Source organism: Labrus mixtus, chromosome 4 (assembly GCF_963584025.1).
Source record: "Labrus mixtus chromosome 4, fLabMix1.1, whole genome shotgun sequence".
In the NCBI taxonomy this organism is placed as follows: domain Eukaryota; kingdom Metazoa; phylum Chordata; class Actinopteri; order Labriformes; family Labridae; genus Labrus; species Labrus mixtus.
The window spans coordinates 5,022,772-5,035,050 of NC_083615.1; the positions used below are offsets into that span (position 1 = coordinate 5,022,772).

The following is a 12,279-nucleotide window of genomic DNA, read 5'->3' on the forward strand; positions in this document are numbered from 1 at the left end:
CAGATCTAATTCTGCCAAAAGATGAAATTCCATATGTAAGCAGCAAATTCAATAAAGAGTGCCTCAAAGTGGTCAGTGTTACATTCTTAAAGCTGTAGTTTGTAAAAGATGAGGTGATCATTTTCAGTTTCACAACAAAACCATGGGGTGGGGTTTGTTTATCTGTTTTGCAGTCAGTTACCTGAAGGCTCCTTGAAAAGTGTAACAGCATGTTCCAACTTGGTTTGAACGCATGGATTGACACAGAGAAAAAAAACTGGAAGTTTTTAACATTCATATCCAAAGCAGGAAAGTAGCAAAAAATAACAAAGAGTGACAACAGAACAGACAACGTTTAAAAAACAAACTTTGAGGACCCATTTACACTCCGGCTAAGGCTGGATAAGTATTCAAATGTAGGAATGGACATATTTGATGACACTCCACTGGAAAAATGCCATTGCCCAGCCCTAACTGTTGCATAGGAAGACAGGGGTTATGGTACTGTCTAGTGACAAACTGGTTTGAGTCTAGAGGTACAATGAGAAGTCCTGCACAAACACAGGGACATCATTTCACTGTCCTGATAAAAAAAAAACACCTTCTTTTACTTACCAGTGGAGGAAGGCCTTGCGGCGGAACCGAGATGCGTCTGAACAGCTCCTGGATGGCTGTGGTGTTGCCGATGAAGCTGGCGGCCATCTTGAGACCGCGGGGGAGGGATGTCACAGACGGCGGTCTTGACGTTGTTGGGGATCCATTCCACAAAGTAGCTGCTGTTGTTGTTCCGAACAGTAAGCATCTGCTCATTTACCTCCTTCATTGACACGCGGCCTCGGAAGACGGCGGCGACTGCAAGGTAGCGCCCCGTGGCGTGGGTCGCAAGCTGCCATCATGTTCTTGGCGTCAAACATCTTCGGTCAGTGACCTGGAAAAAGACAAGATAATGGATTAAGATTCATGTCACATGCATTTGAAACGACAAAGTGAGGGTTTGATTAAGTGTGTAAAAAGCATGCTTGTGCCTCTCGACCTGTACTGCTGGCTGCCGCGGCTGGTCAGGGGGGGGGACGGAGCCCGGCAAGAAGAAGTGCAGCCCGGGAAAGGGCGCCATGTTCACGGCCAATTTCCTCAAATCGGCGTTGAGCTGCCCGGGGGAAGCGCAGGCAGGTGGTCGCCCCACTCATGGCGGCTGAGACCAGGTGGTTGAGGTCACCGTATGCAGGTGTGGCGAGCTTCGGTGTGCGGAAGCAGGTGTCATACAGAGCCTCATTATCAATGCAGAAGGTCTCATCTGTGTTCTCCACCAGCTGGTGGACGGAGAGGGTTGCATTGTACGGTTCAGCGACTGAGTCTGACACCTGAAATGTGAGAGAGAAACGCAAAGAGAGATGAAGGTAAGCAATAAAGACAAGAGGGTGATTTCTATGTTATGAACCTTGGGTGAGGGCGCCACACTGACTGTGTTCATGATGCGATCTGGATACTCCTCTCGGATCTTGCTGATGAGCAGCGTGCCCGTACCAGAGCCGGTGCCTCCGCCCAGCGAGTGGGTGAGCTGGAAGCTGTAACAAGACCACAGGTAACTGAACTCAAAAGCACGACTCACAAAAAAACAGTCTTTGGTTAGGGGGAACAAAAAACAGTCTTTACTTCTTAAGCAGGCAGAATCCAAAAAAGTGATCCAAGAGGAAACAAAGGGCTTGTACGCTTCTCACAGGGGACAAAGACGGACTAAATACAAAGGTGAGGGGGAAGACAATGAGATGCAGCTGGGAACAATCAGGGCGGGGCAGACGATCACACAGGTGGGAAACACATGAGGGCAGGAAGTGAAGGATCTGAAATGAGAGGAGAGGTTAGTGACCCAAAACAGAAAATAATACAAGTGGAAATTAAAACATAACCTAAGACACAGAGCTGGACACGACAGAAGCCCTGGAGGCAATCGCAGCTCTCTCCGCCTCCTTCCTCGCCACATCCAGGACCGAGTCCACCAGCTCCGCTCCCTCGGTGTAGTGACCTTTAGCCCAGTTGTTACCTGCTCCGCTCTGGCCTGTGTGACATGCAAATACAGAGATTAATCACAGCTGTAGAGTCAACACTTCCTGGATCTGATTCTATTGGAAATATGACTCCATCACACAAATAACTGGTATTCTGTTTTGAATATATTGAAAGTTGAGCTGTGGAAAATGACTTTCAGCTATCACACTATGGGAATGTCATCAACCCAAGTTACAACACATTTAATTCTCACCAAAGACTAAATTGACTCTGCGGTACAACGCTTCTAACTCTTCACCGTGTTTTCACCCTGCTGTCTGTGATCTCTCTGCTCACTGAGCTCAGCTTGGACTCCATCACCTGGTGGAAATCCTCCAGGGACTCTCCTGCACAAACACATTCAGGTCTCTGTTAAGATGTTCAACTTACAACGCTCATATGCAATCCTTAAAAAGGCCACAATTTAAAAGAAGGTTTCCAAAAACAACTTTTCAGGTTTTTAGTCAAAAACATGCTGGATTTGCTTCTCAATTATTCTAAAATCTTTCCTGCAGAATAATCTTGATTCAGGCGAGTCGACTGGATGATCGTAAAGATAATATCAAGATATGACATGATGCATCCTTAGACACAGGTCAGGCATCATTACAACGATGCAGTGAAAACTTTATTTATGACGACAAAATAATACCAGTTTCTATGATACACTAAAGAGAATTATGTTTACTCCTGGGTTAAGACACACAGGATATTGGTTTTCATTTCAAACAGAGACACTTACGTCTGGAGGTGTAATTCAAATCAAAATACACCTGCGTCTTGATTGTGTCGAGGGACGGGCTGCACTTCTCCATCAGTTTATCCAGACACAGCTGTGAAGAGCAAATCAGTGACTAGTCCAAGGTTTTTACACTAATAAGTTGAACTCATTTACAGTTAAATAGCCATTTAAATCAATGAATAAATCCTTCAAAATGAACAATAAATATTTTATAACCTACAAAATTCAAAATATAAATGTTGCGGCTTCACCTCATGACATCAGTATTTATAAATTCCTGTAACAACATAAATCTCAGGAAGTGTATTTGTCTAATCTTTCTTGTTTTTATTCCAATGGTTTATTCTGATGATTTATTATTTTATTTTTAATCTCTGTAGCACTTTGAGATTACATTACAAATAAAATGTATTATTATTATTATTATTATTATTATTTTTATTATTATTATTATTATTATTATCATCATCATTATTATTATTATTATTATTATTATTATTATTATCTCTGGTTAAAAAAATCTAATTACATGAATTACAAGTCACATTTAATGACAAGTCCCTCCCACCCACCCAGCCAGAATGTACTGTATAGAGAGGGTTTTTACACAGATTTTGAAAATACTCATGAAAGTATAGGACTTCATTGTTCATGGAAAACGGAAAACAATTACTATAACTGTATGGTTTTTAATTCTGTTGTAATCTTTTGTGTTGTTTTTCAGTGTTACCAGTGTTTGGATAGGCCTATTAGTGCGTGTGCTTGGCTGTGAATGCCTTAACCACCTCCAGGGACGGTAGTCTGGCACCCTTATTTTGGGGCTGAAAATGTATTAACTTTAAGAATATATTTTCATATGGTAATTTCTAGATAAATCTAATTACATCAAAATGAATTTACTAATAGTCATCAACAAAAATGTTTTTTTTTTCTTTAATGCAAGAAGAAGTGTTATAAGGAGAAAAAATAATTTATCACTGTAGTAAACTCACCTCTTCGAGTTTCTGCACATCTTGTTTGGTCAGTATCCGGTCCACATTAAAGCCATTTCTAGGGTCCAGCACCACAGCTTTCACCTGACAAAATGCAAACAGGACAAAACAATGCATGTATTAAATACAGTATATCATTAGTATATATGATAAATATAAATAAACAGTTTTAAATGGAGTTTTAATGTCCTCCACACATGCCAGACTGGTTAGTAGAAGGGGAGATGTACTGTACATTTGAACTGTTATTTGAAGGGTTTTAACCTGTTAACGCATGAAAAAAATTGATGGCTGTCTTAACTTAATTTATATCAAGCATTAAACATGTTGAACTAGTGGTAGTTACCAGCTAACTTTAAGCTACAACGTAGTTAGCAGGTTAGTCCTGGTTACTGACCATGAAAGCCACCAGAGTTTCAGACACCGCATGTCCTCTCACCGCACACTCCCGCACTATGTCACCAATAATGTTTTTAATGAGGCAAATGAGATCTTAAAGGAATAAAGAAATAACACTAAGAAAATAAACAAGCTCAAATTTGAAATGCAGTTTGTCAAACAAGGAGAGAACTTATACTGCAGTGCACTTTCATAAACATTGGTGACATATAAGAGGCTAATTTAAAAACACCTTTTTCAATCAAAGTTCAGATCTACTATGTACCACTACATCCTACATAGAATAATCATGTCACTTATTCACTTGATGAGACATTGGGTCCCATTAAAGATCAGGTAGACGGCTGCATGAGAGCTACTCATTTTATATATTTTTAAATGATACAATTAAAAAAAAAATCAGTTCAGAAATGATGACATGGCTTATTGTTATCTCCGGGCCTTTAGAGCACCTGAAGTAATCTGAGCTGGGAAACCTGAAGACGGCACACTACAGTTTTTCAATGTCTCAGATATCCTTTTCTAAACTCTGAGAAAAGCAACCTACCTACCTACATTACTCGACAAAACAAAAAGCTTATTTTTGGCTTCAAACCGAAGTTGTTAATTGAATGCACACTCCACATCTAACCTCAGACACACATTTCAAAATACTCCGGCGTAGGAATAGGCTTGAGAAGATGTCTGATCAGAGGCTTACTATAAATATATTTACTTGGTATACTTTTCATTGTCATCCCTGAGCCAATGAGTTTATTTTTTTATTTTAATCGTCTGTCATTCATTTTTCAAAATAGGCTACACTGGGATTTTCAGGAGATTAGGAGTAAAATGATTCTCATGTACAGAGAAAATGGTCTGTTGTTATGAGGTGTAAAACAAAAACACAAGCTTACTGTCTCATAAAGAAGAGTAGAGCTCTATGAATAACCAAAAGAGGGGCGCCGGTAGCACAGTGGTTCATCAACACGCCCCATGTACAGAGTCTACAGTCCTAGGCTTGAATCCGACCTGCGGCGTGTTGTTCCCCACTCTCTCGCCCTGATTTCTTACACTATCTCCCACTGCCCTGTCTCTCAAATAAAGACATAAAGAAATAAACCTTTGTAAAAAAGAAAGTATAACCCAAAAGGCAAGGATGTTACATCAACTTTAGCTTGAAGGTTTAATGCCGCCCCAGAGAATGTCTGCATGTTTTTTTTCATGTAACTTGAATCTGCTTTTTCCCACAATGATCTATTTTTGATAAAAATGTTAATCAGTCATATCTGTTGAGCTGCTGCTGCAGGAGCACACTAACATGCAGAGAACATTCAGATTATTTTATTAAGTGTTTAGTATATTCAGTAACAACACGAACAGCTGTCCTAATTGTGTTTAGAGATCTACAAACTAATTGGGTAAAATCATAACTGTAAAATACGGGTTTCTTGAGACTTTTTAATCCGAGTTGTATCAACAATCTTTCTGATTTAAAGTAAGAATTCAGGTTAAAATGTGTTCCTTAGAAATCTGAATGATTACAGTACATGTCTGTGTTCATTGAGAGTTCAATCTACTTGTTTGTTGTTGACAGAGCGGCTTTGTGTCCCGCTTTGGAGCGAAGCAGGGCTTGGAGAGCCAGGTGAAGAAGGTGTGCTGTTGGACTCTGCTGGCCTTGGCTGTGAGCATCCTGACCTACTGCGTTTGGAACAGAGTGGTTTAGCCAACACTGCCACCTACCGACCACAACCAGGAACTGTCAGAGACTGAGCGACAGTATGGAAATGTCTGCAGAGGTGGTTTAAGATGCATCATTTTATTAGTAAGAAGCTGGATAATCAGTATGTTACCTTCAAACTATCAGTAGAATTCAAACGCCAAACACTGCATGTGATTTCTGATGAACACTTTCCTTTCAGCTTGTAATTTAATCATTACAATTTATACATGTGCTTTGACTAAATTTTAGCAGCACCTTTACCTGCAATGAATAAAAATAAGAACAAAACATTGAATGAACATTTATATCCAGAATCTCCATCATGATCTTTTCATTTAAGTCACATTATAAGATTTTAAATGTTTACTTCTGTATTTCTGGCAAAACACCAGCCATGCAACTACACCTTATCTACAGTGTAGAGCCTCTACTCTTAATAAATACTTTGACTTCATAGTTACCTCATTAATTTGAAAGTAGCCTGTGAATACTATTAAACACATTAAGACTTCAAAAATGCAGAAGAAACTTTTATTCATATGAAAAGCAGACAGAACACTGAACACTGAAAACTGAAAAACATTTGGTTAGAACATTAAATTTTTATGGCAGATTTGCCAGCAAAGCTTTGGACAATTTAAGGTTTAGGCAAGCTCCTCCTCGCCTTCCTCCTCAAACTCTCCCTCCTCCTCGGCGGTGGCGTCCTGGTACTGCTGGTACTCTGACACCAGGTCGTTCATGTTGCTCTCAGCCTCGGTGAACTCCATCTCATCCATACCCTCGCCGGTGTACCAGTGGAGGAAAGCTTTGCGCCTGAACATGGCTGTGAACTGCTCAGAGATGCGCTTGAACAGCTCCTGGATGGCTGTGCTGTTGCCGATGAATGTGGCAGCCATCTTGAGGCCACGGGGAGGAATGTCACAGACAGCGGTCTTCACGTTGTTGGGGATCCATTCAACGAAGTAGCTGCTGTTTTTATTCTGCACGTTCAGCATCTGTTCGTCCACCTCCTTCATGGACATGCGGCCACGGAAGATAGCAGCCACTGTCAGGTAGCGGCCGTGACGTGGGTCGCAGGCAGCCATCATGTTCTTTGCGTCGAACATCTGCTGGGTGAGCTCTGGTACAGTGAGGGCCCTGTACTGCTGGCTGCCTCGGCTTGTGAGGGGAGCGAAGCCTGGCATGAAGAAGTGCAGACGAGGGAATGGCACCATGTTTACAGCCAGCTTCCTCAGGTCAGCATTGAGCTGTCCGGGGAACCTGAGGCAGGTGGTAACGCCGCTCATGGTGGCAGAGACGAGGTGGTTGAGGTCACCATATGAGGGGGTTGTAAGTTTAAGGGTGCGGAAACAGATGTCATACAGAGCCTCGTTGTCAATACAGAAGGTTTCGTCTGTGTTTTCTACAAGCTGGTGGACTGACAGTGTGGCGTTGTAGGGCTCAACGACTGTGTCTGATACTTTGGGTGAGGGCACCACGCTGTAGGTTTTCATAATACGGTCGGGGTACTCTTCACGGATTTTGCTGATGAGCAGTGTGCCCATCCCAGAGCCAGTACCACCACCAAGAGAGTGTGTGAGCTGGAAGCCCTGCAGGCAGTCACAGCCCTCTGCCTCCTTCCTCACTACATCCAGGACAGAGTCCACCAGCTCTGCACCCTCCGTGTAGTGACCTTTGGCCCAGTTGTTGCCAGCACCACTCTGGCCTAGAAGAGGAAAAGAAAAGGGAATTAAGCTTAACAGTACTTAAATGCAAAATGAGAAGTAGCTAGCAATGTAAGGACAAATGAACAATTACCATGAACAAAGTTGTCTGGCCTGAAGATCTGGCCGAAGGGTCCGGATCTCACAGAATCCATGGTTCCTGGCTCTAGATCCACCAGCACAGCACGAGGAACATATTTGCCACCTTCAAGAAGCATATAGGACGTGAGGGTAATGTTCACAAAAAAGCCAAAAAGTTTATGCCTATTTAAACATCTAATTCAACCTTACCTGTGGCTTCATTGTAGTAGACATTGATCCTGTCAAGCTGCAGGTCACTGTCACCGTGGTATGTGCCAGTTGGGTCAATGCCGTGCTCATCACTGATCACCTCCCAAAACTGAAATATAAAATTTAATAAGTCATTGTTGGCTGATAAAACATAAACAAGTGACAGGGGAATGAGTAGGCAGTAATGGAAAGTGGCTGCAGGTCATTATGTATGTATAAAGCTTATGTAGCAGTTCTATAGAGGTTGATTAGATCATTGTTCAACTGCAACTTCCCGCCGTTCAGCAGAACGCGCGTGCGGCCTCGTCGCCGATTGGCTGCGACTAGCTACGTCATTAACCGCCAACGGTTACGTCCACCGAATTATTTGAAAATAATTATTTTAAACCGCTCAACGGTCAATCCTATCCGCGGTGGTTAACTGATATCTAACGGTTGACTTCTTCAAACAACCGGCGTACAAATCATTAACACAATTTATCGGGTTTGTAAATTAAGTAAAATCGATTTATATTCGTTACAATTCCACGTATCACAACCCATAAGATTGTGATACTAAAGCTATTGAGATTTTAGGTTTGGATTACACGTTAAAGTAACATTTTCATAAGTAGGACACAAAGCAGCGCAGAGGACGCGGCGTTTCTTTTCTAAAATACATCGATTTCAAACGCACAAAAAACATAAAACGCTGTACTAACCTTGGCACCAATCTGGTTTCCGCACTGACCGGCCTGGAGATGCACAATTTCCCTCATTTTGTTTTTGTTTTTGTTTTGGTAAAATTACCGCTTCGATGAATGACTGAAAGTGTCTGTTTGCGTGTACCAACGGCGCAACCATCTGTTTTATACTACAGCTGAGCCCCGCCCTCTACCCCTCAGCTCGAACGTTGGTTGGCTCATTTCTTTATGATTGATGTACACGAACAGATTTAGACCAATGAAATCGTCCCTGTCTTCTCCACTATTGGTCCAATGTGTTTGTCAATCACATTCGTGTCAAACGTATGACTACCGTTAATCTGTCGACGTTGGCCATGACGTTGCCTACGTCCCTCATGATGGCGGGAAAGAAATGCGACACCGACAACAGATTTAATTCATTTCACAGCCGCGTGCAAGCCATAGACTGTAAATATTATTATATATATATTATATTATATTATTATATATTATTTTACATGCAAGCGTGTAAAAATAAAATGAAACTCATCGATCAGCTAATCTTAATAAACTATTTTGACTGTATCTAGTTATAAAACGTTGAGTCAATTTTAAATATACCAAACAAAAATACACTGTTGGTCTACTAGATATTAAAAAATATTTAACAGCTAAAAAGAACAGAACCATTTATTAAATAAAAAATGTACATTTATAGTGAAAATATATCTTTATATCTTAAACTGTATTAATTAATTTTTCACTTTGACTTGGCTGTGATAACTTTTTTTGATTCATGACGATTTTATAGTTTTCATGTAGCCTACTTATAACTTGGGTTTTAATTAAGTGCTATAATATATATACAGTGTATGTACCGTATATATGTAAATCTATATATTCAAAAATAAAATTACACACACATTATTATGCATTGTCTTAAACTGAGAGATCTTCACTTGCTGTTTGACTGCTTTTATTTTGAAATAAAGTAAGGATCTTCTGGTGTATCGAAGGTTACGACAATAACTTAACCTCGTAAAAACAAACTGATTATCATCAAGACACTAATATTGTAAGCAGAATTAATGATTTTTTTAAGAAAAAAATATGGGGGTTTGAAAACAGGACTATGTATTTAATTTGGAGAATAATTGTCTGTATTAACCATAGACTGTCTGAACTGGCTGTCAAAGGGTTAACATCGTGTCCATACAGTCTATGGTCCAAACCTAGTGCAGTTAATGCTCAGACAGGCGCGTCTCACCCGTGGGTGTTGTGGGTGTTGCCACACCCACACATTCACTGAAACGTATTTTCATCCCCCACACTTTTTACCAGTGGAGTCATTGATGAAAACTTATTGGTCAAGTAAGATTTATTAAGTGACAATTAAGCCAATCATAGCTGTTCGGTTACAGTTGAAGCACGGTAAAGTTACGTGTATTTAATCCTCCTGTCACTCATCACTGTCTGAGTCAGAGCTCAGAGCTAACAAATGGATACATGCTACATGTAGCATCCTTCTGAAAGAGCGTTAGTCACCCAAACAAATGTTTTTAAGATAAATCCACCTCACAAAACAACGTTAGTGTAACATTTTCTCCTCTTGGTTGTTCTTTTAGCTGTATGTATTTACTCCCGTAACTTTACGATGTAGCAGAAGTCCCCTTTGCAGTTTTTCAAAATAAAAGCACATTTCATATGAAGACCGGAAATGAAGAGACTGAGGCACAAGGCAATAAGAAAAGCAAAATAAAAGCATCACGAAAAGCAGTTTTGAATCTGTTTTTTTTAGAGCTAACTGGGTTACTCACAATGGATGTTCATAAAGTTAGTGTCTAATTATCTTTTGTAACTTTGTCTGTATGATGTGTCAGCTAACATTAGTTATTGGACATTAAATGAACCAGAATGTGTTGATTTCCTAGAGGGTGGTAATATACTAGCATTAGAACACACACACTTTTAAAATTGCTGCTCCACCCCTGTGCACAGAGTCTACGCACACACAGAAATCAGCACAGTATCCTCCCAATCAACAGCCAAATACAAAATGTATCCTCCGACAGCCAAAACCAACTTCTCCACCTATTTTAAACAAGACTATACGTTCTTTTGAACAGACAAAATTCACAGCATAATGTGGTCACACACATATGCACAAACAGACAGAAAAAGAAGAAAAATTTCACACTCCAATCAGCCGGCAGTTTGAACTTTATCAGGACTTTGTCTGTTCTCTATTCCTACCCCCTGAATGTGTACAGACTGTCCTCGCTGGTCTCTCCACTTCTGTTATAAAACAGATACTATATATACTTATGTATAAACGTCCTTTATTAGGCTCATGTGTATTTATCAGATTAAACAAACGTCCTCTGAGGGGCTCATATTTTTATCAAATCGAATATATAAACGTCCCCTGAAACAAAGGGCTCATAGGTTTTTAACACTGATGAAGCAAAAATGTCCCCTCTTACTAAAATCACCAACCAATCTCCTGCTATATATGCCTATTTAATAATACATCTATTCTATTTATCAATCACACACAAACAAAAACATTTCCGGATCAAACACACACAGCTTCACAGATCTCTCAAAAACATCTAAATCACAGCGCAACCCACAAGACACAAGCTGTCTTGCAACACACACATTCCAAGAACGAACACACATAGCCTGCTCCAAGGCTTCAATAAATTCCTCAGCCTCACACACTGTTAAGAGGATGCGGGCCCTGTCCTTGTTAAACTTGCATGGTTATTTAGCTAACCGGTCTCGTTACTCGTTGCGCTTATTCTATAACATTACCTTTCAACTTTATTCTCTTTTCTTTTCTTTATCACTTATTCTCTTTTCTTTTCTTTATTCCCCTTTAATCACATACTTTTTAACTCAATAAACCCCAATTTAGACGTAGAATTACTCCAACATCAACACATCATTGCACTTCAGTTCTTTGACAGTGGAGCCAAATCTGCAGACAGAATCAGCTACTCATTGTGTGTAAAAACAGACACTCACGCTCTGAGGTGATGGAGGAATGCACCCATTGAAGCTCTCCGCTGCAGAAGGCCCCAACTGATCCTGTTCGTGACGCCAAAATTGATGTGGATTTCCTTGTTGTTGATATGTTTGATGATGAAGAAATTCGCCGTTGAGACTGACTTGCTTTCAAAGAGTATCATTTTTATTAACAAGCAGCATCTCCAGGCTCGCCGTGGTTCGACCTGGGAGAGACCCAGCCAAAAATGATCTCCCCCGAACATACAGAGACAATCGCCTATATGCACCTAAACATCGGCTTTTCGTCATGGGTCATAAAAAACATCATGTAACACATCCATATTTGGCAATTCCCTTACACAACACCTTAAAGTAAACATTCAACTTGAGGGGACTCCTAAATCTCCTTCAGATACAAATTCTCTCCAGATGTATACGTTATAAACTTAAAGGAGCAGTATATTATCTCTGTCCTAGTTACGTCAGACACTTCACTAATGAAATATACTGTTACTGATAATACTGACATGTATAATAATCTCTAAACTGCAGTAAAATAACGTGCAGTAATCGGTCAGAGAACCGCGTAAAGGCGGTCAGGGACGTGCATAAAGGCAGCCAGACACTGGTGCGGTGGCGGTCGCAGACGCGTCGTTTCAAGCCGTCTCTGTCTGGTTATTTAGACACAGAAGGCACCATTTACAACATCAACAATAGCCGTGCTACTAGCGGAGATTAAGGGAGATCC

At 40.6% G+C, this 12,279-nt stretch overlaps 1 protein-coding gene, 1 long non-coding RNA gene and 1 pseudogene across 2 annotated transcripts; all 3 read right to left on the reverse strand.

The window, feature by feature from the left end:
- Nucleotides 1-590: 590 nt before the first annotated feature.
- LOC132973473 (tubulin beta chain-like) lies at nucleotides 591-2,386 on the reverse strand (annotated as a pseudogene).
- Nucleotides 2,387-2,735: 349 nt separating this feature from the next.
- LOC132972440 (uncharacterized) lies at nucleotides 2,736-4,242 on the reverse strand. The gene is made up of 3 exons (XR_009672912.1): nucleotides 4,157-4,242; nucleotides 3,760-3,843; nucleotides 2,736-2,858 (listed from the first exon to the last, which is right to left on the reverse strand). It is a non-coding gene; the product is annotated as an uncharacterized LOC132972440 (long non-coding RNA).
- Nucleotides 4,243-6,441: 2,199 nt separating this feature from the next.
- LOC132972441 (tubulin beta-4B chain-like) lies at nucleotides 6,442-8,636 on the reverse strand. The gene is made up of 4 exons (XM_061035272.1): nucleotides 8,556-8,636; nucleotides 7,855-7,963; nucleotides 7,658-7,768; nucleotides 6,442-7,565 (listed from the first exon to the last, which is right to left on the reverse strand). Exons 1-4 carry the CDS (start codon nucleotides 8,610-8,612, stop codon nucleotides 6,505-6,507), a joined length of 1,338 nt encoding a protein of 445 aa, XP_060891255.1. The 5' UTR covers nucleotides 8,613-8,636; the 3' UTR covers nucleotides 6,442-6,504.
- Between the last annotated feature and the right edge of the window lie 3,643 nt (nucleotides 8,637-12,279).